We start from the raw sequence: 26,509 nt of genomic DNA, 5'->3' as shown, positions 1-26,509 counted from the left end.
TGGCAGCGCTCCTTCCAACGCAGCCTGGACCAGGTGGAAAGCCTTCTGTTGCTCTGCACTTCACTCAAAACTGTCATCTTTCAGATTATCTGATCAATGGGTCAGAACCAATGAATCAGGAGTTCGCCCAACAAGTAGAAATTTAAAAAATAAAAGAGAACTGAGGGGAAAAGAGTAAAAGTGCTCAATCTTTGTATACTATAAAAGAGATCTTCCTGGTGAACACACAATGGGATTTATAGACGATGTAATACAGAATTGTACACCTGAAATCTATGTAAATTTACTAACAATTGTCACCCCAATAAAATTAATTAAAAAAAAAAAAAGAGATCTTCCCAGAGACCTTTTAACTCAGGTTTAGAGGAATAAACGAAATTATTCCCTCATCCAACTTCAGTTATGAATTGGGGTTTTAATTAATACTGCTTCAAGATGATTTGAAGCAGTTCTTCGTGATAAGGGTGGGTCGCTCTGCTCCTTTTTACCTACAGACAGGTTGGCCTAGGAGCGCAGACTCTCAGCGCAGGCTACGGAGGCCCCGCCCACCTACGGAGGCCCCGCCCCGTCTTGTCGGGCCACACGCAGGCCCCGCCTTACGAGAGCCCCGCCCCCCGTGGGGCTGACCCGGGAGGACGCCGCGGGCTCCCTCCGTAGGCCAGGCCTGTGCGGATGCTGCGGAGGTCGGCGCCATGACCTTATACCGGCTGTCCCGGTTTCTCGGTCGCGTTCCGGCCGCAGCGTGGAGAGCGGCAAGTAAGGCGCCCGGCCTCGGGGCCAAGGTCGCGGGCGGGGTCGCGAAGAGTCCGGCGTAGCAAGCGAGGCCTCCCACGGGGAAAGCCGCGTGTGTCCCGGGCGTCTGAGGTGCGGGGGGTCACCAGGCTTCTCTCTTCTTCAGCTCGGCCACCCGCGTCCTGGCCCTGTCACCCAGGATCTCAAGGGTGGGACCAGAGCTAGACGATCCCGAAGCCCTTCCAGCTTGATGACTGCTGCCTTCCGGCCGCTGCTCTGAGCTGGAAGGGCAGCAAACGCGCAGGGCTGTGCATTTGGGAGCTCGCGGGGCGCACTGCCCTTTGATGTTCAAGGAAAAAAGTGGAAAAGGGAGCCCGTTAGGAACGGGAGTCATTCATGTACCTATTTACATCACAAAGTATTTGTGGCACTTTACAGTACGAAAAAATGGAAAAGTGCACAAGTGGGCCACAGGCAAATACGCATAATAAAAATTAGGTGAGGCCAGGGATTGTTAATACAGAGGAAATATGCATGCTCTCAGTAAAAACTAACATGTGTTAACCCGTTTTGGTTGGAAAATTTGCTCAATATATTACAGACTTAACCCATGAAGTATGCTAGTTTAGGACATCTTGGAGAAACTTACGTAAGTTAAAAACAGCCTTAGTGTTCCTCATAGTAATGGGTCGCAGATTTCTATGCAGTTTGTTTTCCTTTCTGTAATCATTTGTCCCCAAACATATTACTTGTTAATTGTAAAAGTTTTAAATGGTCCAGAAATGAATAATATAGAAAGTGAAAGTCCCACATTATACAAACCCCAAGGTAATAACTAAAATTTTGTTGTGTGTTCATTCAACAACGGTTTTTCACTAGTGTTAAAAACTTAAGAATGAAGTATTTGATATAAAAATTTTATGTAACATGTAAGTTATGCAGCAAAGCCAGTATTTATGAATCCATTCTCAAGTTTAAGAAATAGATATTTCCTTTGCCAAGCGGCTCCCTGTGTTGCTGTTTCCTGTGATGCAGTTGTGTAAATTTGCATGTTTTTCATCATAATAGAAATGGTTTCATGCCATTTGTATTTAATTTACTTGCTTTCTCCAACTAACAGTGTATTTTCAGAGTCATCCATATTGGTGTGTGATTTTGTAGTTATTCACTTGTGAAAATTACGTTCTTCCATGCTTGTCAATGGACATTGGGTATTTCTGGAAACAGCAGGTTTGGCTGCTACACATTCTTGTATGTGTCATGGGTGCTCTTGTGCAAGGAGTGGAAATCCTGGAACATACGGTATAGGGCTGTTCAATTTTACAATATGACGTCAAGTTATAAAGGCAATGTCCATTCCTACTGGCAGTTTATACTCCTACCAGCAGTATACTAGAGTTCCTGTTGTTCCACATACTTGCCAACACTTGATGTTACCAGAAAATTAAATTTTTGTGTGCCTATGGGATGTTGAAATGGTATCTTCCTGCAGTTTTGCTTTTCTTAGGTTAGAGAAGTTAAACATCTTTTCAAATATTTATTAGCTTTTTTGTGAAATATCTTTATTTTCTTAATGGATTGTTTGTCTTATTTATATTTTTTACATGTATTTGAATACTAAACCTTTTTTAGTTATGTGACAAATAAATTAGTTTGTGGGCTGTGTTTGTTACTCTGACAGCGTCTTTTTAAAAAAATCATATACAGCAGTGAACAGAATAGAATAATGGATGTGCATGTACAATCATGCAGCTTCGAAAGTGTCTTTTGATGAGCACATATTCATAATGTTACAGTAACCTTGTCTTGATCTTCTTATTATCAGTGCTTTGCGATCTTATCCAATAAAGCCTTCTCTACCCTAAAATCGAGACATTCTTCTATCTTTTCTTCTCAAAGATCTGTAGTTTTAGTTTCTATTTTTAAACTTTTATTCTACAGGAATTGATTTTCATGTATGGTATGAGGCAAGAAACCAATTTCATTTTTTTCCATGACAATAACCAGTTGCTCCAGGTCTGCGTATTGAACATTTTCCCTACTGATGTAATTTAATGCCAACTATCATAAAATTCTTAGTTCTCTCTTTTCTTCCTCCTGGGACATTTCTAAGTTTCTGTCTTTGAGTTTTCTCTCTTCCATGTGGACTTTTCTATTTACACTGCTCTCTGATGCATTTTTTAAAAGTTGGCCTAGTCATTTTTCACAGTCTCTTTCTCCTTTTTTGTTTCTTTTGGACTGGAGAATTCAGTCCATTTACATTTACAATTATAATTACTGATATAATTTTCTTTGTTTCAACCGTCTTATTTTTTGCACCTTCTATTTATCTGTAATACTTTGTTTACTTAAATATTTTCTTCTTTCATTTTTTTTTCCCCTCTGCTGGTTTGGAAGATGTATCTTGTCTTTTACTGGTTACCCTTGAAATCTAAGTGCATACTTCAGGAAGTCTAAAGTTAAATTTTCTTTCTGTGTATCTGTATTATTATTGAACTATCATAACTTAGCAAACAATCTTTCATCCTTTACCAATTAGTAATATTAAGTTGGTGCAAAAGTAATTGCGGTTTAAAAGATTAAAAAAATTGCAAAAACCACAGTTATTTTTTCACCAACCTAATAGATCTGTTGATGAATAGACATTTGAACATCAGATAATAGACAGAGGTTTCTATGTGAGACTGCTTGAACTTGCTAAATTGGGACATAAAGACAAATTTTAAAGAATTTTCTGTTTCAGATAATATATGAGTAATTGATTTTAAAATCCTGTTATTTGGATTGAGAAAGTCCTTCAATTGTGCATAGTTTATAATCACCAACATTTTCAATATATTTTTCTAAACAATCAACCATAATAAACCAAGATGAGATTATTATATGAAATATATTAATATAATTAGGAACTCAGATTTATATGTTTCCCATTTAGTTTCTGCATAAAAATAAATGCTGCCTTATAAGATATTATTATTGTAGGTTTTTCTCTTTAGCCTTTTAGTATATATTTATCTAAATATTATTATGAGGAGATAAGAACGCAGAATTTAGAAATATAACAATTTAAATGTAAACCTCAAAGAAGGTCTAAAGAACAGAATAGATACAGTTGGGTATAGACTGTCAGATTAAAAACAAAAAACAAAAAAACCCACGAAACATAATCTCAACAATTCAGCAGGTTGATAGGGCACTTTTTTTGGTTTCCAGTAGATGATGCTATATCAACAAAAGCTGAGAGAACTTGCCATAACAAGACCTGCATTACAAGAAATGTTAAAAGGAGCTTTTCTACTGGAAACAGCATGGTCCTTTTTTTCTTTTTTTTAAATCAGGATATGTCTAGAGTAAAACAATATCTACACAAGAAAAGAGATCACTACCTCAAATGGGCAGAGAAAGTACGACTCAAATACCTTGAACAACCAAGTTAACTTGGGAGCACTGAGAGAAAATGAAGTCTTCAGAAACCAAACTCAAAGTCATGAAAGACTGTGATTTAAATGACAGAGACTTCAAGATTTTAGTTATGAAGAAGCACAACGACATAAAAGAAAACTCAGAACAATAGTACAATGAAATAAGGAATAAAAATTAATGAACAAAAGGAGTACTTTACCAAAGAGATTGAAACTATTAAAAACAAAACAAAAACCCCAGAAATTCTGAAGCTGCAGAACTCCATATGTGAGATGCCCCATAACTGAAGCAAGCTGGTCACAGACAGGACACCCACCATCTCGGTGGGTATGTGGCACTTTCCTTAACCAAAGTGATGCTGCTCCACTGACCCCAAAGGTGCAAATAGTGCACGTAAAATTTTAAAAATTATGTCTTAGATATTGAAGTGGAGTTTGAAGACAAAATAGCCTGTACTCTAAATCAATAAATAAGTAAAAATTTTTAATAAATAAGTGTTTTTATTTTAATATGTCCAGAAAGTTTTCTTAGTCAACAGAATTTTCTCAGCCAATTAGTGTCTTAAATATGAAGTATTTTATATAAGTGAGCATGTAGATGGAAAGAAACTATTAATTCTGTGGATCATTGTCATAGCTTTATTAAAACATTCTGTTATGTATTTATCTATTGTTTTAATCTTTGCATTTTGTGGGCTTTTGGATCAGTGGAAGAATACTGGTTTGCCTGCCAATTGATCGCTTCAGGTGCACACTGCAGCTTAAGTGGTCTCCCCAGTAAGACAGTGTCCATCAGATACCGTACAAAATCTTTACATTACTGATTAAACTGTCTTTCATATCTCCATGGCAATCTTGTAGTTACCTGTGCTTTCTAATCCCCTCACCTTCTCCCCCATCCCCACCCCCTCCCATCTAGCAACCCTCAGTTTTTTCTCTATATATCTGAGACTGTTTCTGATTAGCTTGTTCATTTATTCTCTTCTTTAGATTCCACATATAAGTAAGATCATATGGTATTTGTCTTTCTCTGTCTGAGTTATTTCACTTAGCATACTGTTCTCTATGTCCATCCATATCATTGCAGATGGTAAGATTTCATTCTTCTTGAAGGCCAAGTAACACTCCATTGTGTAAATGTACCACAGTTTCTTAATCCAGTCATCTGCCAATGGGCATTTTGGTTGTTTCCATGTCTTGGCTATTGTGAATAGCGCTGTAATAAACATAGGAGTGCATAAATTTTTTCGAATTAGTGTTTTGTATTTCTCTGGATAGATACCTAGGAGTAGAATTGCTGGATCATAAGATAGTTCCATTTCCAGTTTTTTGAGATACCTCCATACTGTTTTCCACAGTGGCTGCACCGATCTGCAATTCCACCAGTAGTGCACTAGGGATCCCTTTTCTCCACATCCGCACCAGCACTTGTTTGTTGATTTATTAATGATAGCCCTTCTGACTGGGGTAGCTGGTATCTCATTGTGGTTTTTATTTGCATTTCTCTAATGATTAGTGAGGTTGAGCATTTTTTCATGTCTGTTTGCCATCTGTATGTCCTCTTTAGAAAAATGTCTCTTCATGTCCTCTGCCCATTTTTTATTTTATTTTATTTATTTTTTAAAAAGATTTTATTGGGGAAGGGTAACAGGACTTTATTGGGGAATAGTGTGTACTTCCAGGACTTTTTTCCAAGTCAAGTTGTTGTCCTTTCAATCTTAGTTGTGGAGGGTGCCGTTCAGCTTCAAGTTGTTGTCCTTTCTGCACCCTCTGCCCATTTTTTTAATTGGGTTGTTTGTTTTATTGGTGTTGAGTTGAATGAGTTTTTTTTATAAATTTTGAGTATTAACCCCTTATCAGATATATCATTGACAAATATCTTCTCCCATTCAGTAAGATGCCTTATTGTTTTATTGATGGTTTCCTTTGCTGTGAAAAAGCTTTTTAGTTTGATGTAATCCCATATGTTTATTTTTTCTCTTACTTCCCTTACCCAAAAGAATATATCAGTAAAAATATTACTAAGGGTAATGTCTGCAAATATTCTTTCCATGTTTTCTTCTAGTTTTATGGTGTCAGATTTTACACTTAAGTCTTTAATCCATTTCAAATTTTTTCTTGTGTATGGTGTAAGGAGCTGGTCCAGCTTCATTTTTTTTGCATGTGTCTCTCCAGGTTTCCCAGTATCATTTATTGAATAGACTGTCTTTATCCCAATGTAAATTCTTGCTTCCATTGTCATAGGTTAAATGACCATATAGGCATGGATTTATTTCTGGGCTATCTATTCTGTTCTGTTGATTTTTGTGTTTGTTTTTATACCAGCACCATGCTTTTCTGATTACTATAGCCTTGTAGTATGATTTGATGTCCGTTATCGTGATACCTCCCACTTTGTCCTCATTTCTCAAGATTGCCGTGGCTATTTGGGATCTTTTATGGTTCCATATAAATTTTAGGATTATATGTTTTATTTCTGTTCAAAATGTCTTTGGTAGTTTGATAGGAATAGCATTGAATCTGTATATTGCCTTAGGTAATATGGACACTTTAACTATATTAATTCTTCCTTCCATGCGCATGGTATGTGTTTCCATTTATTTGTATCTTCTTTAATTTCTCTCTTCAGTGTCTTACAATTTTCTGAGTACAGGTCTTTTATTTCTTTGGTTAAATTTACTCCTAAGTATTTTACAGTTTTTGAAGCAATTGTAAATGAGACGGTTTCCTTAATTTCTCCTTCTGATAGTTTATTATTGGTGTATACAAGCACAACTGATTTCTGAATATTAATTTTGTACCCTGCTACTTTACTAAATTCATTTATCAGTTGTAATAGTTTTTGGTGGAGTCTTTGGGGTTCTCTATATATAGAATCATGTCATCTGCATATAATGACAATTTTACTGACTCTTTACCAATTTGGATGCCTTTTATTTCTTTTTCTTGTTTGATTGCTGTGGCTAGAACTTCCAGCACTATGTTGAATAAAAGTGGAGAAAGTGGGCAACCTTGTCTTGTTCCTGATCTTAAGAGTTTTAGTGTTTCCCCATTGAGTATGATGTTAGCTGTGGGTTTATCACATATGGTCTTTAATATGTTGAGATATGATCTCTCTATTCCTGCTTTCTTAAGAGTTTTTATCATAAATGGCTGCTGGATTTTGTCAAATGCTTTTTCTGCATCTATTGATACGACTGTATGATTTTTGTTTTTCATTTTGTTAATGTGGTGTATCACATTAATTGATTTGTGGATATTGAACCAACCTTGAATACCAGGAATTGATTGTAGTGTATGATCTTTTTAATGTATTGTTTAATTCTGTTTGCTAATATTTTGTTGAGGATTTTTGCATCTATATTCATTAGGGATATCGGCCTGTAGTATTCATTTTCATGTAATGTCTTTGTCTGATTTGGGGATCAGGGTGATATTGGCCTCGTAAAAAGAGTTTGGGAGCTTTCCCTCCTTCTGGATTTTTTTCTGAATAGTTTGAGGAGAATAAGTGGCCATTCTTTTTTGAATGTTTTGTAAAATTCTCCTATAAAGCCATCTGGTCCAGGGCTTTTTTTTTGTTAGGAGCCTGTTGATTACTGATTCAATTTCACTGGTAGTAATCAGTCTATTCAGACTTTCTGTTTCTTCTTGAGTTAGCCTTGGAAAGTTATATGCCTCTAGAAAATTATCCATTTCTTCCAGATTGTCTAATTTGTTGGTGTATAGTTGCTCATAGTATTTTCTTAAAATGTTTGTATTTCTGTGGTATCTGTTGTCACTTCTCCTCTTTCATTTCTGACTTTATTAACTTGGGTCCTCTCTCTCTTTTTTGATGAGTCTGGCTAATGTTTTGTTGATTTTGTTTATCTTTTCAAAAAAACATTTTTTGGTTTCATTGATCTTTTGTGTTTTTTTTTTGTGTGTGTGTTTTTCTTGTTTCTTTAGGTAGGCCTGCATTGCTATGAATTTCCCTCTTAGGACTGCTTTCACTGCATCCCATTGATTTTGGGTCATTGTGTTTTTATTTTCGTTTGTCTTGAGGTATTTTTTGATTTCTTCCTTGATCTCATTGTTGACCCATTCATTATTTAGTAACATGTTATTCAGCCTCCATGTATTTGTGAGTCTTCCAGTTTTATTTTCTTATATTTGACTTCTAATTTCATAGCGCTGTGGTCAGTGACGATGCTTGATGTGTTTTCAATTTTCTTAAATTTATTGAGACTCGAGCGCACATGGAACATTTTCCAAGATATGGAAAATGTGCACTCGAGAAGAATGTACCTTCTGCAGCTTTAAGGTGAAATGCTCTAAAAATATTAATTAAATCCAACTGGCCCAATGTGTCATTTAAGCCCACTGTTTCCGTATTGATTTTCTGTCTGGAGGATCTGTCCCTTATTGTCGGTAGTGTGCTGACGTCCCTTACTATGATAGTGTTACTGTTGATCTGTCTTTATTGTCAGTCGATATCTGTTTAATATATTTTGGTGCTCCTACATTTACTAGGGTTATGTTCTCTTGTTGGATCAAAGCTCTTTTTTTCAAACTGTAACATTGGATGTCTCCAAGACTGTCCAAAAGATATGGACAGAGGGAAGAATTTTCACTGTATATGTCCTTTTGTAGTTTTTGAACTTGGATAAATGTGAATGTATAAACTAAAAACACATTAAGTAAAATTATTAAATTTTTAAAGTAGAACAAATGAACAGCTCATATTTTCCCCCTCTCTTCTAGGATCACCCCTTTTGTGTCATTCTTTGAGGAAAACAAGTTCTTCTCAAGGTGGAAAGTCTGAACCTATCAAACAATCTCTTAAGAAGCCAAAGTTACCAGAAGGTCGTTTTGATGCACCAGAAGATACCGATTTAGAGAAAGACATACTGACAAGTGAGTACAGTAAAGCTCCTCTTTTAATTTTTGAAGTATAAAGGAAAGTGTTTTAGTTATTGTAAAAAAGAACAAATGAAAGACAAGAAACATGTTATTGCTTATAATTCTTGATTAACAACAATAAAGCATATTTCAACAATGAATAGAATTACCGTATTAACTATCAATATGTGTGGGTTAAAAAAAAAGATTTCTAAGCCCCTGACAGTGATTGATTGTGTTTGATTATTATATTTGTTATACCCCGTTATTCACATGACAAAATATATGAATTGAGATCTACTTTAATGCAAATGAGAGAAACCTACTGGAGCAAACTTAAGCAGAAGTACTGTATAGGTTGTTAGGATCTCAGGTACAGTTGAGGCACTCCAGGGCAGTGATGCTTCTGGGCCTTAGAAAAAGATTGGGCATTTGGGACTAAACACTACATGGAAACCAGGATATTCTCCCTCCTTTTCTTGTCTCTGGTCACTTCTCATCTTTGTCTTCTGTCTCCAAACTCCCTACTCAGTCCACTGGGCATTAACTAACTGCTCCTAGCAGCTACTCAGTGCAAAAGCGCAACCAGACTGAAACTAGAATTTCTTAGTCTTGATTCCAAATTTTCTAAGCAGAGAGATCATTGGCAAGCTTGGTGTTCAGAGCTGAATCAGTCAAGAGTGCCCAATGGGTGGGTCACACATGAAAGTCGTTGTTCTCACTGTGACCATGTGGTTGAGGTACGAGAAGGGGAAGTTTCGAGAATTTTTTTTTTTTTTTTTTTTTTAGTGAAGTGCAGTGATAGTAAACATTTCTATTCAGTATCTATAAAATTTGGCTCATGCTAATGCTCTTTTTTTTTTTTAAGTACTGCTTTATTTTTATTCCATACCATTTTGTACCTTTGAATTGTGGAATATGTGCAAGTATTAGCTATTCAAAAAAATAAAATGTTAGACAGCATAAGTGTAAATCATTTTGAGAGTTTGGCAAGGCTGTCCTTGCTTGTCTAATTTTTCCAGTCGTGTGAGAGTTAACCTATCTATGCAGGGAAGCATCCCAGGCAAGAAGATATCAGTAGAGGATACTGGGACCTCTGTCTGGAACTCTTTCTAGAATACAAAGGCTTTTGTTGTTTGCTCAACCAGTTAATATTTCAATTTATAGCACTTTGTCAAGCTGAATCTAATAACCCTATCAATCAACCAAGATGACAACTTTTAAAGTTGTCATAACCTAAAGGTAAAATTTTTTTCACTGGTTTTAGCTAAGCATAACAATCTGAGAGGAAATATTTCCTTAAAATATCACACAAAATGAAAGCAGCAATCCCAGAAATACATCCTCACATATATGGCCAATTGATTTTCAACAAGGGTGCCAAGACCATTCAATGGGGAAGGACAGTCTTTTCAATAAGTTGTGCCAGGAAAACTGGACATTGATAAACAAAAAAATGAAGTTGGATCCTTTCCTTGCACCATATACAAAAACTACCTCAAAATGTATCAAGGACCTAAGAGGTAAAACTATAAAACTCTTAGAAGAAAACATTGAGGAAAGTCTTCATAACTTTGGATTTGACAATGATTACATGGCTTTGATACCAAAAGTACAAGCAACAAATGCAAAAACCAGGTAAATTGAACATCATCGAAATTAAGAATTTTTGTACATCAAAGAATATTACCATGAAAATGAAAAGATGACCTACGGAATGGGAGAAATACTTACAAACATTTACAAATTATATGTCTGACAAAGGATTAATATCCAGAAAATATAAAGAACTCCTACAACTCAACAACAACAAAAAAACCCCAACCCAATTAAAACATTGGCAAAGGACTTGAACATACATTTCTCCAAAGAAGACATACCAATGACTAAAAGCACACGAAAAGATACTCAACATCATTAATCATTAGAGAAATGAAAATCAAAACCACAATGAGATACCACCTCACACCTACTAGAATTGCCATAACTTAAGATAAACTGGAAAATAACAAGTGTTGACAACAGTGTGGAGAAATTGGAACCTTCATGTGTTTCTGGAGGAAGTGTAAAACGATGCAACTGGAAAATAGTTGGGCGATTTCTCAAAAAGTCAAACACAGAACTACCTTATGACTCAGCAGTTTGACTCCTAGATATATTTTCAAAAGAATCAAAATCAGGAACTTGAACAAGTATTTGTACACCCATGGTTATAGCAGCTTTATCCACAGTAGCCAAAAGGTGGAAACAACCTACACGTCCATTGATGGGTGAATGGAAAAACAAAATGTGGTATATACCTACAGTAGAATACTATTCAGTCATTAAAAAGAATGACATTTCAATATATGCTACAACATGGATGGACTTTGAAAAAAAAAACATGCTTAGTGAAAAGTTAGACACAGAATGACAAATATTATATGATTTCACTTATCTTAGGTGCTTAGAGTGGGCAAATTTGTAGAGACAGAAGGTAGAATAGAGGTTGTCAAGGTCTAGAGGAAAGAGAAGGTTTTTGTTTAATGGGCAAAGGGTTTAAATTGGGGATGTTGAAAAAGCTCTGGGTATAGATAGTTAGCATTGTGACTATTTAATGCCACTGAATTGTAAACTTGCAGATGGCTACAATGATATATTTGTTATATATATATTTACCACAATAAAAAAAGAAAAAAAGGAAACATGTTTTAAAGTGTAATTTAGAATTTTAAGTCACTTAATTTTGATTCACTGGAGTTTATGTTGAACATATCATCTCTAAGAAACTGGTTTGGCAAACATCACCAAATCCAGCAGATGCCTTTCAGTCCTCATTTTATTTGAACTATCCACGACCTTTGACAGTGTTAAACACTGATTCTGGAAATCCATCTTGGTTTAAGTTATATTTTCACCAGTTTCTCATCCTATTTTTGCAACCATTTCTTCTTGACTCTTTAAGCTCCTCTGCCTCTGCCCAACTCCAAAATGTAGGTATATCCCTGGACTCTGTCCTTAGCCCCTTAAGCATTCCTAGGGAGAACTCACATTTTCCCAAAATGTTCTTAACTGTCAAGTATGTGTTGGTAATTCACACATTTATGCCTCTAGTGAGATCTCTCTCCTGAGCTTCTCCTACAGCCAACTGCCTCCGACATATCTTCATTTGCGTATTCCAACTATATCTCAAGATATGTCTAAAACTAAACTCATCCTCTCCTCATTGTTCCCTCCTACCAGACCAACCCCAATCCTCTTCCTTCTGGATTTCTATTCTGCCCCATCTACCAGGTCACCCAAGCCTGATGTCGGGATAATCCTTCACCCCTGTATCCCGGATTCTTCTTAACATCCCTCAAATTCATCTCCTCTTAATCCACCCTATCAACAATACAGCCCAATTCAAGCTGTCTCTAGATCTGTTGGTCTCCTAACAAGGCTGTCTGCTTCCGTGTTTCCTTCCTTCTAGTTCTGTCTCCCTGCTTCTGGTACATACTTCATTCTAAGAAAAATTTATAGGTGGTCCCTTTATGAAGAGTACAGTTCATTATTAAGATGATAAGGAAGATTATTTGCGGCTTGGTACACTGTTTGCTGCAAAGATGAATTAGAAAGGAAAATGAGATAGTAAAACAGCTATGAACAAGAGATCATATGTTAACTGGCATGAGAGAGGTATAGGGAAAGATCAGAGAAAGTTAGACAAAAGAGGTAACATTTGATCTGGGGTTGAAAGGAACAATAAAATCACGATAACTGGATAAGGAGCAGTGAGGAGATGTTTCAAAAAAAGAAAGGTGTGGACAAAGAGAAAGAGGCTGTGGAATATGACACATGCAAGATAGCTAATGGGCCTCTTTAGCTGCAGCATAAAGTGTATATAGGTGATGGATGGAACATAAAGGCTAGAAAGGTAGATTTGGCTCAAATCTGGGAGAGCCTGAAATGCCAGGTTATGGCATATGGGCTCCATGCAGTGGACAGGGAGGAAAGCACTAAATTTTTATGGATGGAGATTGTTTTAATCAACTTTACTAAAGTGTCATCTGCATATAATAAAATCACCCATTTTAACTAAAGAGTTCAATGAATATTAACAAATGTTTACAATCATGTAAATAACACAAAAGTATAAAACAGTTCCATCCCCCTGAGAGTTCTTCATGCCTCTTTACAGTTAGTCTCCCCCTGGCAACCATTGATCTGTTTTCTGTCATTGTGGTTTTGCCTTTTCTAGGGTTTTTTTTTTTTTTTTTTGAATAAATGAAATCATACAGAGTGTGTCTGGCGTCTTTCACTTAGTGCGATGGGGAGGAGGGATTCTGTTTTAGGAAGAGTAATTCTGCCTTCTGTGCAGGTTAGGCAGGAGCCATGAGAGTCGGAAAGCAGAGATGAGTTAGAAAACTCTTGCATTAATGTAGCCTGGGACTCAGGGTGGTAGTGGTGGGAATAAAGACTATCAGGAACCTGGATGTTATAATGAGGGTGTAAAGTAGGCTCAACCAACAGGAAGATAGGAGGTGGAAAGATAGGAGCTTGTGCTCAGAAAGAGAGCTCAAGAGTGTGGGATTTTGAAAAGGAACGTATTTACGAGAGCAAATGCAAGTGGATGGCAGAAGTGGAGATGAAGATCACCAGGAAAGGTGATTGGGGACCTCCGTGGCCCTACAATGTGATGGTTCAGTAATGTGGATGTTGGTATGAAGGATGATGGGGAGAGGGATGAAACTATGAACCAAATATTGATCCCATCCAAGAAAACGGAAGAGTCTGAGTTTATTACAAGACTGGAGAAAAGCATTGGACAAGTGAATGGTGTGGAATTTACAAGAGGAAAGGCTGTAGAGATTTGATGATAGAATGAGAGGCTGGAAGTAGCGATGAAGAGCAGTGGTATTTTGATGCTTTCTTTCCTCCCCAGGGGGACTAAATTGTGTCCCCCTAAAATCTATATGTTGAAGCCTTTACCCCAATGTGTGCCAGAGTGTGTCTGGCGCACACCAATGTGATGGTACGTGAAGATGAGACCTTTGGTAAATAATTAAGTTTAAATGAGGTCATGAGTGTGAAGCTCCCAGGATGGTATTAGTGCCCTTATAAGAAGAGGCACTAGACAGCTTCCTCTCCCCCACTCCCCCTCTACCCTACTCCCCCTCTCTCCCTTTCCTTTTCTTCCTTTGTAAAGTGAGGATACAGTGAGAAGTAGCCATCTGCAGGCCAGGAAGAGAGCTCTCACTAGAACCCAACCATGATGGCACCCTGATCTCAGACTTCCAGCCTCCAGAACCGAAAAAATAAATTTGTGTTGTATAAGCCACCCAGTCTGTGGCTTCTTTTTTTTTTTTTTTTTTTTTTTTATGGCAGCCTGAGCTGACCAAGACACCCAGTAAGCCCCAGAGATATGTGTGAAAGAAGAGCTTCCAGTAGCAAGGCTTTCAGAGGAAGTCAAAGCAGGTAGTTCTTTAGAAAACAAAATTATTAAGAGGGTAAGGGAGACTTTATTGACGGTAGAAATAGATAAATCCGTTTATTCTGTCCCATAGGATTAATTGAGAATTAATTGAGTTAATATGTGTAAAGTGTTCAGAATTGTACTCAGGATGGGGATTCCTATTGTGAACACACAGTAGTAACGGTAATAACTGCTGTTATGTGCATAAGTGGCAGTTCCAACTCACCAGTTGTTGAAGCCAAAACCCTATGATAAGAACCAGTAATACTCATAGCTCCAGTTAATCGAATGTCGTTATGTACCTGACACTATGCTAGACCTTTTACGTTTATTACCTTGTTGACTTTTCAAGGCAATAAGGCAGGTATGATAGTTGTCCCCATTTTACTAATAAGAAAACTGAGGCATTGAGTTAAAGTAATCTTCAAAGTAATCCTGTCTCAAAACCTTCCAAACTCTATGGATTTGTGCCCCTTTCCGTTTTAATCGAGCAGCACGTATGCAGCCACTTCCCAGGTGGGAGCCTGGGAGCACTGAGAATTCTCAGTCACTCACATAGGTAGTAACGTTGACTGAATGTGAAAATTGTATCCTAAAGTGATTTTTCAAACTCAGGAAAAATAACTGCATTGCAAGACTGCATGGCAACCTGGTCAGTAGTATCTACTCACTAACTGTGAAACTCGGCAGCCTTGTCTTCAGAATTGACCGCGATACTTTTCTCATCTCTATTGACTGTTCTGTTCACATCTTCTTTCTTTAGAATTTCCAGGCGATGTTAATCCTGTTACCAAAGAGAGAGGTGGACCCAGGGGCCCAGAACCTACCCGATATGGAGATTGGGAACGAAAAGGACGCTGTATTGATTTTTAAGCCACGTGTTCATTAACTTCAGTATCTTTTTCTGAATACATACATCTGAATTCACTTATTTCTGATTATTTTTTCTGTATATCCTTTGATCATCTAATTTCTATAATGTGTTTAAAAGTACATGTGGCTTCGGAAGAAAATATGCTGCTGTAAATTAGGAAAAGGAAAATATTTCTGCTTGTCACATTGGTTTTAATTTAAATATATTGGAGTATATACGTGATGATTATACCTGCAGACTTTTCTTTCATCATGTTTTAGTTTAAATTAATCAGTTGCTTATAAAATGCAAATATAAATAAAGCAACTTTTGTTAATAATTATATTGCCATGTGCTAGGTAATACTGGCTTTTTAAATGTGAGGTAACTAGTGCATTATATTTCAGAAGGCCATAGTAACAAAATAAAATCTTTTACTTGGAGCCAGATTACTTGAGTACAAATCCTGGCTCTACTACTTTCTGGCTTTATGACCTTATGTTAAGTTCTTTTACTTCTCCGTGCTTAAGTATCCTTATGTGTAAATTGGAGATAATATTAGTTCCACCTCACAGGGCAGTTGACAAGATTAAGTGAGTAAGTACATGTAAACCACTTGTAATAGCTCTCACCTCACATAGCTCTCAACTCAGTAAGTGTCATCTGTCTTTAAATCATGAATGTGTTTTTCTGAGTCTCTAGGCTGGCTTCCTGAGGGGGAAAATTAAGAAACTGAAATTTTAAATACTTGAATTGAAATTGTTTCATATGACTATAATAACATTAAAAACTCATTAGTTGGAATATTAGTGATTATTTGTATAGATGAATTGAGCTGAAATATACATTAGTTTCTAAAATTCAGGCACAGAGGGAAAATAAGAGAAAAGCAGGGCATAGAATGCACCAGCTTAGTCAGTTTTGATGACTCAATAGTTTCTGCTCTGTGGCCTCTGGATAACGAACTGGGTCAGGAAAAGTCAAGTTCAGTTTACAGATCTGGAAAGATGGGAACTGCTGGACCTCCCTTAAGGTGTCCTTTGCTGTCCTATGACCTCACTCAGTCACAGAGATTAGGCCTTTAGCCCCCAGGCTATACTTAAATTACTTAGAAAGAAAGGGTTTGCAAAGTCTGTAGGAGACAATGCAGTGGGCCGATAATTGTGATGTGAATAATAAGTGCAATGAGAACATTCTAGGGACATTTATTTAAGACAGTAAACTTTTTACAAAGTATAGTCTCCCAAGAAACAAAGTTGCTAGTGTGGAAATTGAGACTAGTCATTCAGTCTTTATACCAGTCTCTCTAAGTCAACATTTGTGCTTCTAATTGCATTACTGTGTATGCTCCTAAGGAATAACCCCGTTCCTAAAAAACTATGCTACAATTTAGTCAACCTCCAATTAGCCCAGATTAGTGAAGGTTTTTACTACGTTAACATTTCAGAAATACTGTGTTAAATTATTTTATATTGTATAGTTTTGCTTGGATTCCACACTAATCATCACGATTTGTGACAGAGAAAAGATGACTTAAAGACTTCAAAAACTAATATAAAATATGTAACAACTGAATTAAGTTGTATTAAGATAGTAGAATCCTTGATCTCTGTTAATAGTAACGTGATTCATGACAGCTATCAAATATATGGGTACAATTTTGTGGCATGAAAACGTTTATGGTCTTTATGTTCATCAAACACAAAAACCTGAAGACTTAAAAAGGTGCTGTGGTGACAGTGGAAATGCATCACTTAAATTTTCTCCTGTGGGAAGTGGACTTGACTGTGACCCTGAGGTTTGCCAATGGGACCAACACCGTGTTTCTGCTGAGGCCACGTTTCCCCGCTTCCCCGTTGCTGTTTCTGTCTGTAAGTGGGTTATGGTGGGGCTCCAGTGAATGAGTAGGATGGGCAACTCCCCGATGGGTGCTGTTGGTACAAGGACTCCCCATTTGCCTTCCCAGGATTTTCTTAGGACTGTGCTGTTGTCTGAGACTCCTCCTACCCAGCCCTGTCCTTCCCTCTCTCCTTCACAGGTGTTAGATTCTGCCTATTCCACCCCTTTATTACTCACACAAAAGTCTCCCCAATAAATCTCTTTCACATTTAATCCCACCTTAGCATCTGTTTCTCAGAAAACTCAAACTAACGTGGATACATTTAAAAGAACAGATTATAGACAGATTTTCAGTAAATGTCACATGAAGCTTGTGGGTTTTTCTAGTGTAATCATAGTTTAAACACTTTAATATTATTAATACATTGCTTGAGGATTTCTGGGAAATTATAGGCTGAGATTTTATGTACAAGGCTCGTACCATGGAATTATATATATATAATACATATATATATTATATGTATTATGTATATATTAGGTGTTTCAGTGAAATTGAATTATGTCCAGCATTTTTTCTTAATTTGATGTCAGTTGCTTGACCTACCATGAATTAAGTCATGAGTCAAAATATACTAAGGCCTATTATTAAATTAGTAAGAACAAGCCTAAAGCCATGTTCTGCTGGTAAATAACAAATGTTTGTTGGATGAATAGAATAGTTTATAGTGAGCAAACTTTGTAATAGTGATTGTTAATGATGTACCAGCAATTTTAATGATAATTTCAGATCAAGACAGTACTTTTATAAGTGCAGGATAAGAATGGCAGTCAGCCATGGTTAGCCACTGATTGATTGATCAATTAGGAAGGGAAGGGAAGTGAATAGTGCCTGGTGAGTTTATTCATTCATTCATTCATTCAATTGATTTTTTCATTTAATCAGTGTTGATTATTTGTCTACCATGCACCAGTTATTCTCCTAGACTCTGTGTATTTTGTAATGAGTGAAACAGCCTTTGCATTTCAGTATAAAGTCTGGTGGGTTTGATTTTCATATGAGAACAGTTCCAAAAGACAACTGACTAAAGGCTAAATGGGTTGCAAGTGATTCTAATTCACTCCAACCAAACCACAGGTGATTTCCCAGGTTTAATGAGACCATCACTTTCTGGGTTTTTGATACTAGATGACTCTTCAGAAACCTAGGTTTTTATGTTTTTAAATCTAAAAATGACTCTGAGATATTTATGAATCAAGTTAAATATTTATTCTGTGATTAAATGTGTTCTGACCTTACCCTATGTCAACCCACCTAGACATTGACCAAGAAGAAGGTATGGAATGAGCAGAGTAATAGACTTAAGATTCCTGGACATACAAAGATTTCTCAAGCCATTCCTGGCTCAGGAAAAGCATTTTTGGTGGGCATCCCTGTGCGCAAACACTGGAACTAAAGCTGCCTCTGCCTTCCCTAAGTGGGGGCTGGCTACTGGGAATTAATTATAGATTATTGTATGATCCATGAGTAGGAAGCTATGTGCAAATATTGAGAAATATTTATGATTAATAAGTATTCAGTATCAGTTCTGTGTCCTCTGGGTACTTTGTTCTAAGTCTTTCTCCTTAATATGTCTCATTTGTAGAAATGAGAAAGACTCCTATAGGCTCTTGGCCTTGGTTCAAACAAATGCTGCTTTTTGCATCTGCCTCTCTTTATGGGGACAGTATCAAATATTCTCTCTAAACCAACTTCTCTCTTATAGTCACTCAAATCTCAGTGGAGAATTAAAAATGTAGCCTTCTCTGTTTTTCAGGGTTTTAGATAAAGATGACAGAATCTACTCTATTTCAGTGGCTGTTAAACTTTTCAGTCTTAGGCCCTTTTATACTTTTAAAAGTCTTTTGAGGTCCCTAATTGTTTAAGACAATAAAGAACTTTTACTTATGTGTGATATATCTATTCATACTTAACTATATTATGAATGAACACTGAGCGATCTTTAAATTATGTAATTCATTTTAAAGTAATACAGTAAGAGATCCATTACATGTTAATATAAAATAACATTTAAAAAATAACTAAAAGATTCCAAAACAGAAAACAATTAAGAAGAGTGCCATTGTTTTATATTTTTGCAATTCCCTTTAATGTCTATCTTAATAGAAAGCAGCCGTATTCTCATATCATCTTCTGCATGCAATCTGTCGTGATATTGTTGTTTTTTTTATATTTTAATTAATTATTTATTTATTATTTTTTTAAATTTTAATTTATTAGTTTCAAGGGTATAAGACAAGGTAATACTTAGACGTTCATCATTTATATCCCTCACACTGTGAACCCCCCTCCTCCCATCCACTATCCCTCCAACCTCGCACCGAGCCATCACATTATATATATAAAATTATAGTTGGCATTCATTATTGTTTAGCTTCTGGTGTACAGTGCGTGATATTGTTTTGATTGATGTATAATAAAAGCTGGCTTCATACGCAGATATAATTGGAAAAGGATTTTGCAGAACCCCTGAAAGGGTCTCAGAGACCCCCAGAGTCCTGAACCACACATCTCTAAGAATTGCTGAGCTTATGTAAGTGGGAAGGGAGGTACTAAATACAGACTCTTTAGAAGGGCTAGCAGAACAGGCTGAAGTTCCAAGACCAAGTTTCAGAATGACACAACAGCACTGGCTGGAGAACGGAGCTATTGCCTAAAAGCATAGTTAACTAAACCTCTGCAGGTAGCAGCGTGCACACGCCACCACCACAGGCCCCAGAACCCCTGTGACTGCTGCTGCCTGCACTGGCAAAATGAGTCCCAAGCTGGTTTTCCCCCTCATCTAATCCATCTCTGTCATTGTCTTATGTTGGTGTATCTGACTGGTGGGCACTAAAGTCAGATGTCTGCACCCTAATGGAGGCTGATAAGTGTACCTCTGCCAAATTGTAGAGATGGTGTTTAAAAGATTTTGGTCAGACACAACAAATGTTACTGGCTTACTGCCATCATCTAAGAAAACTACTAGCTGAGAATCTGTTTAATTGGGGCATACAATAGAGAAATGTAAAATATATAAAATACAGAAGTGTAAAAATAAGGCTTACATAATCCCTGAAACATGTTAAATGTCTATGCCTGCTTCTGTAAATGTTGGGCATTTGAGCCTATAGTTTATTTTTGTGCCTTTTGCATAGCCTTGGTTAGTGAATATGAAGATTAGTTATGTGAAAGTTGCTTAAAATTCTATAACATCCTATATTCTTTAAAATACAGGTTAGGTATATATAGACCTTGTGTTTCTAACTTAGTTTTAGCAAGTGGAATCTTGTCAGCAAGCTGCAAGTATTCCTAATTTAGCTGTTGCTGATAAAAAGAAATTATGGACAGATTGCGAAGGGGGTTTGTTGTTGATGCAGTTGTGAGAAGGAGATGAAAATCAAATGAAGGAGCTTTCAGAGCAACTTAGGAGAGAATATCGGGAGCTGAAAACACAAGGAAAAGACTACAAAAGTGTGTTTGTAGGATTGTCTTTAGCCCCTTTGGAAAAATAGGAGTTTATAAAATGAGATGTTATAGACCGTGTGTTGGAACCATTTATCTTAAAAACTATATTCCTTAGCAAGGAGGTCGCTTTGTTGAGGTTGGTATCTACAACTTCACAGGCACATGCAATGTGGATTCCGTAGTTGGCCAAAAGAGCTTTATAGTTGGTCTTATTCTTAACACAATGTCCCAGGTAGATGCCGTACTTTAAAAAAAGGGTTACACAAGCTTTTGTTTTGATAGTTAGCCTCCCATTTTCATTCTGCTGGTCAGAAATTTGAGCACTTTTGACTGAGTTGTCTCGTATCAAATCTGAACCATTGGTGATTATGAATCACCGCCCTCTACCATTTTGCATGCCTACATATTACATGTTTCAACTTGGTAAAACAACCCAAATCTTTTCATTCCACAGTTTTACATAGGTTAATGCTGATTAGAATGCCCCCTGCCCTTCTATACCAACACATAACTCTTCCTTCTCCCTCCAATCCTTTGTGGAATGAGGCTAGGTATAAATTACATAATTGAACTGTCCTCCTCTAAAAAAAAAAAAAAAAAAAGAAAGAAATAGGTTGACTCATGTCACGTAATGCTCTCCCAGCTCCTTAATCCCGACTCCTCTGGTCCTGGCTGCAGCCCCTCCTCCCTCCTGTAGGTACATGACTGGCATGCAGGTCACTGTCCTTCTGCACGTGTGTGCTGTGGCAGTGGTGGTGAGTTGGTCCCCGTCCTGTATTCCAATTTTCTGTTCTGTAGGGGCTAGAATGCACAAAAACATGTCTAGTGAGGGTTCTGAGTACACGTGAAGTTCTGCCAATTAGATGCACTTGTTGAGGTTTGAAAGGAGGTGTGAGGCAGGGCCATCCTCCTTCCACTAGCTTTGATGGTTGACTGGCCCAGAGGGAGACCTGATTTGCCCGCAGCAGCACTCTAGTATCTAGTCACTAGCCTTGTGGGGTCACCATTGCAGCAGGGACATCCATGACCTCTGATTCCTGGGTTGCTATGTGTTAGTGTGTTCTTGCACTGTATAGTTCCCGGAGAGAGACGTGCAATTCCTGACATTCCTCATTGTGGCAGAAGTGACAGTCTCCCTCTGTTTAGCAGAGTCAAAGAATATACCACCAGACCAAAGAGGCCTACCAATACCGATTCCAAGTTGTAATGAAATTGCAGACTATCAATTGCAGGGATAAACAGAACATCAAAAAGCTTCAAAAGAAGAGCGAAAATGTCACATAGCAAAAACAAAGGGTACCAAGCTTTCCAACAGAACACTGGAAAGTAGTAAAACAATTCGATCCAAATTCTGAGGGGAAGTAATTGTTTATTTGGAATTCAGTACAGCTTATATAGCCTGCCAATCAAGTGTGAGCATAGAATATACCCAGTTAACCAAGTATGAGAATGGAATAAGTATATTTTCAGACAGCGGGAAAAGAAAATAAAACTTTACTCCCACGCATCTCCCCTTAGGAAACTACTGCTAGATGGGCTTTATCAGAAAGAGGGCATAAACCAAAAAAGAAGAATGTGTTGAATCCAGGAAGCAAGAGATTCCACAGGGGTGCAGTAAAGGAAAGTTCTAGATGCAGCTGACTAGAGAGCAGCGAGTCCAGGCAAGAGCTAAGAGGTGGGAGGTATGTGAGAGGGAGCTGAGAGGGAGGGAGGGAAATGGAAGTGACCTATTTTTATTGTGCTGGAGCATTAGAAAAATTATAAACACTTGACAAAGGGAGAATTTAGAAAATGTCACCAAGTACACAGAAAGCTATGCAAATAAAAAATGAGAGAGTTGTTAACTTTAGGAAAAACAAAATTTTGTACGAGAAAGGATATGTTACTACAGTACAGTAGCTGGCTTAAAAGATAACATTGCATACTCATAACAATTTTTTTTTTAATTATTGAATTTTTTGTTGAATTATGACTTAACTTGTGTGGAGGTGAGGCAGAAGATGGTAGTGTTAGAGAGCTGAATCTACAACTCCATAATGACAAGAGGTCAAGAGATAATTGCCACAATTGATAAATCCAGGGATAACAATTATTCATATTATTTAGAAATATGGAGGTAAATGCCAGAAGAATGAACTAGAAAAGCTGAAAGTGGTTACCCCTAGGGGTGAATTAGCTGAGCAGGGTCTGTTTTTCATTGGAAGCTGTATTTCTTAAGTGAATATATTATTTTAAGAATTTATACAGATTCACTGGGGAAATTTAGAAAACAAAGTATAAAGAAGAAAACAAAAACGATGTATAAAATCTCTGCACCTGCTGAACATTTGACGTATTGTCCTTACATGCATACGTGTTTGTATATAGCTGTTACCCTAACAATTTCAGAGCCAAAAATGATAATCGCATTTTAATTTCACTTCCTTAATCACAAGTAGTGAGAAACCCTTTTCCCTATCAGTTTTTTGCATGTTTTCTGTTAATTGCTTTTTCTTATCTTTTGCTCATTGGTCTTTTGTTATTAAATTTATGACACTTTTGTTTTTTAATTGTGTTATTTATGCAGAAGTTTTCATTATTTTTATGGAGTCAATTTTTTTTTTTCCTTTGTAACAACTTGGCCTCGGTGATCTTAATGTATTAATGTCCCTTAACAGATTCCCTCGGTGGTTCCTGCCTATGATGGCACCTCAAGTTCTGTGTCCTTCCAGGTCTGGCCTTTGACCTGGCCCCCTTTCTATTCCATTCAAGCCTCACCATTCATATCCTCTCAAATAGGCTTTGCAGCACCTCTACACCTGGATAGATAACCATGCCTTCTGCCTGGAAGGCCCTTTTCTTGACTATGCCTAGAAAACACCCGTTGAGCCATACCTCACCTCCTTCACTCTCTTTTTTGGGTATTTTTCACTTTCAACTATTGTAAACATGCTCACTTGTTTAATAATTTTCAATTCTGCCTCTTCCATGATGCTCAAAAACATGTCTAGTGAGGGTTGTTGTGGGCTTCCTTTTTTATCTTCCTGTTCCTGATTTATTGTATTCAGCTTTGTACCCCCTGTTTGGCACAGTGCTGGATAGTTAGTAAACTCAATACATGTTTGCTCAGTGTTGAATCATTCAGTATTTGTGGTAGGCAGAGCTCCCCAATGGCCCCCAAGAATCCTTCTCCCTGGTGTAAGTGCGCTGTGTAATCCCTCCCGTCCACTGTGGGTGGGACCTGTGAATATGACCAGAGAGTCATTCCCTCGGTTACGTCACATTATATGGCAAAGGTGATGGAATAGTCGTTCTAGGGGTCACGTTAAATGTTTAGAAGACTCTAGGCAGTGTGGAGGTTCCTCAAGAAATTACGAATAGAATTACCATATGACCCAGCAATCGCTCTCCTGGGTATCTGCCCCAAAAATCTGAAAGCATTTCTCTATAGAGACACGTGTACTCCAATGTTCATTGCAGCTTTGTTTATGGTGGCCAAGACATGGAAACAACCAAAATGTCCTTCGATAGATGAATGGATAAAGAAGTTGTGGTATATATACACAATGGAATACTATTCGGCGTTAAGGAAAGATGATATAGGAGCATTTGTGACAACATGGATGGATCTTGAGAGTATAATGCTAAGTGAAATAAGTCAGACAGAAAAAGCAGAGAACCCTATGACTTCACTGATATGTGGTATATAAACCAAAAACAACAAAAGAAGAAGACAAACAAATGAGAAAGAAAAACTCATAGACACAGACAATAATTTAGTGGTTACCAGAGGGTAAGGGGGTGGGGGGTGGGTGATGAGGGTAAGGGGGATCAAATATATGGTGATGGAAGGAGAACTGACTCTGGGTGGTGAACACACAATGGGATTTATCGATGATGTAATATAGAATTGTACACCTGAAATCTATGTAAATTTACTAACAATTGTCACCCCAATAAATTTAATTAAAAAAAAAAAAGTTTAGAAGACTCCACGGTAGGCAGCAGGAGGGCTATTCTCCTGCTAACTTTGAAGAAGTAAGATGCCATTGGCTAGGACCTAGAAGCTGAGAGTGATCCCTGCTGCCAGCAAGAAAACAAGGACTTCAGTTCCCACAACCACAGGCTCTGAATTCTGGCAACTACCTGAGTTGTGTTGGAAGAGGATTCTGAGCCTCAAAAGAGACCCCAGCCCCAGCCAACACGTTAATGTCAGCCTAATGAGACCCTGAGTAGAGGATCCAAATAAGTGGTGCCCAAACTCCTGAATCAAGGAAGCTGTGACTACATTTGTGTTCTTTAAAGCCACTGAGTCTGTGGTCATTTCTTAGGGCAGTGATAGAAAACTGATACAATATTCAAGATGCTATTCCTAGGGCATTGGCCTAGAATCTCAGGAGCAATGACTGAGCTGGTTTTACGGCTTATTGTTTGGATAACTGGATCCTTGCTTTGATTCCTTGAACACAAAATCTCTCTAAGACTGGCTCTGCCAAACTCTTGCCATTGTCTCTCTTAAGAGAAACGAAGCCCTCCTAACTGGGGGCATTCTTCCCTGTGCCAGTTCCCTAGTGATCGACAATAAAGTGTACTTACTGGTATGTTTTGGATTCCTTCTTGCCACGTTCCGTCTGAATATAATATCGGTCCGGTTCCTTTGCAGTGAATCTCTGCTCTCTACGGAAGCACATATGTGTGAGCTACCACCTACTATTTATTGTGATAATTTTTGTGTGCTGCGTTAAGCCTGCTGAAGTGAACTTCCTTCAATAGCCTGCAGCCTGGTCTTCACTGCCCAGAAGGTAGATGTGTTTTCTTCTGAGGCTGTCCTTTCTAATTAAACAGTTACCTGGCCCAGCATTCTACAATTGGGCCAGTTGGGTCACTGAGGTGATATAAAATCATCCTGTCAAAGAACATTTAGATTAACATAATATGTAATGTTAGTTGCTTTAATTTTGAACATATAATGAGAAGCATTTTTAAAACTTGAAATTCCTATAAAAATGCCTCCAATTCTTTATAGGAATTGATTTATTACATAAAAATGCATTATTTTTAAAACTACTCAAAATACTAAAAGATTTGGCATCTTCTAAGGTATCCAATGTCAGTAAGAGACAGGTAGCAAAACGTTCCACTTGAGTTGCAGGTGCAGGTGTTAAAAAAGGTAGGTGGTGGTTAAGGAGGATAAGGTCGGGGAGGTCACGCTATTGTGCTGCCCGAGAGAAGACAGAAGGGCTGGAGAGGGCTGGAAAGTCCCAAGATGGGAGGAATTTAACCCAGTAACAAACTTGGTCTCAACATGTCTGAGACCGGTCCTGGTCTTAACATGATTTTTATAAAGATGCAAGCTGAGCCACAAAGCAGTTGCCCTTATTTTCTGTAAATAAACCAAGAAGTTCAAGCCGTGTGAGGCTGACTCCACTCACTTTTCAGAACCATGAAATTCACTTTACCCATATTATTGTGTTTAATTTTTATTAAGGAACTCTAAAAAGAATGTACTAGAAATGGAAATCAATCTATAAGTACAGCAAGTGCCAAAAACAACAAAATAAAGACTCTACCAGATACTTTCCAAAATTTAGAATAATTAAAATGGAAAAGGCAAAAATAGTTTCAGAAAAGAAGAATGCTTACCTTTTCAGATATTCTGCCAAAGCAGTGCTCCTCCTCTGTCATGGAACAGCATGACTTAGATGATCAGCAGTGGAGAATGAGCAGCTGCTGGTGTCCCGCCAAACCCCACCGTCCCACTGCAGGCGATCCAGTAGGCTCTGTCACTTCGCTGGGGTCAGGTCACTCGGAAGATGCTCAGGCATGAAATGTCATAGCTATTTCCATAACTGAAAACTATTTCTCAT

General features: G+C 37.5%; 1 protein-coding gene across 1 annotated transcript; it reads left to right on the top strand.

Moving 5' to 3' along the window:
• The first annotated feature begins 427 nt into the window (after positions 1–427).
• On the top strand, positions 428–26,201 carry SDHAF4 (succinate dehydrogenase complex assembly factor 4). The gene is made up of 3 exons (XM_081044198.1): positions 428–756; positions 8,895–9,047; positions 15,230–26,201. The coding sequence occupies exons 1-3, from the start codon at positions 693–695 to the stop codon at positions 15,337–15,339; spliced, it is 327 nt and encodes a 108-aa protein (XP_080900324.1). The 5' UTR covers positions 428–692; the 3' UTR covers positions 15,340–26,201.
• The last annotated feature ends 308 nt before the right edge of the window (positions 26,202–26,509 follow it).

The sequence above is a fragment of the Rhinolophus hipposideros genome (assembly GCF_964194185.1).
Source record: "Rhinolophus hipposideros genome assembly, chromosome: 3".
NCBI classification, from domain to species: domain Eukaryota; kingdom Metazoa; phylum Chordata; class Mammalia; order Chiroptera; family Rhinolophidae; genus Rhinolophus; species Rhinolophus hipposideros.
Note: the sequence above shows the minus strand (reverse complement) of the source record. Positions and strands in the feature narration are given on the sequence as shown.

Bases quoted from the DNA above. Each gene is read 5' to 3' on its own strand.
- SDHAF4 (XM_081044198.1), top strand. From the start codon at position 693: ATGACCTTATACCGGCTGTCCCGGTTTCTCGGTCGCGTTCCGGCCGCA. The intron at 757-8,894 runs GTAAGGCGCCCG...CCTCTCTTCTAG, and splicing joins CGCAGCGTGGAGAGCGGCAA to GATCACCCCTTTTGTGTCAT. The intron at 9,048-15,229 runs GTGAGTACAGTA...TTCTTTCTTTAG, and splicing joins AGAGAAAGACATACTGACAA to AATTTCCAGGCGATGTTAAT.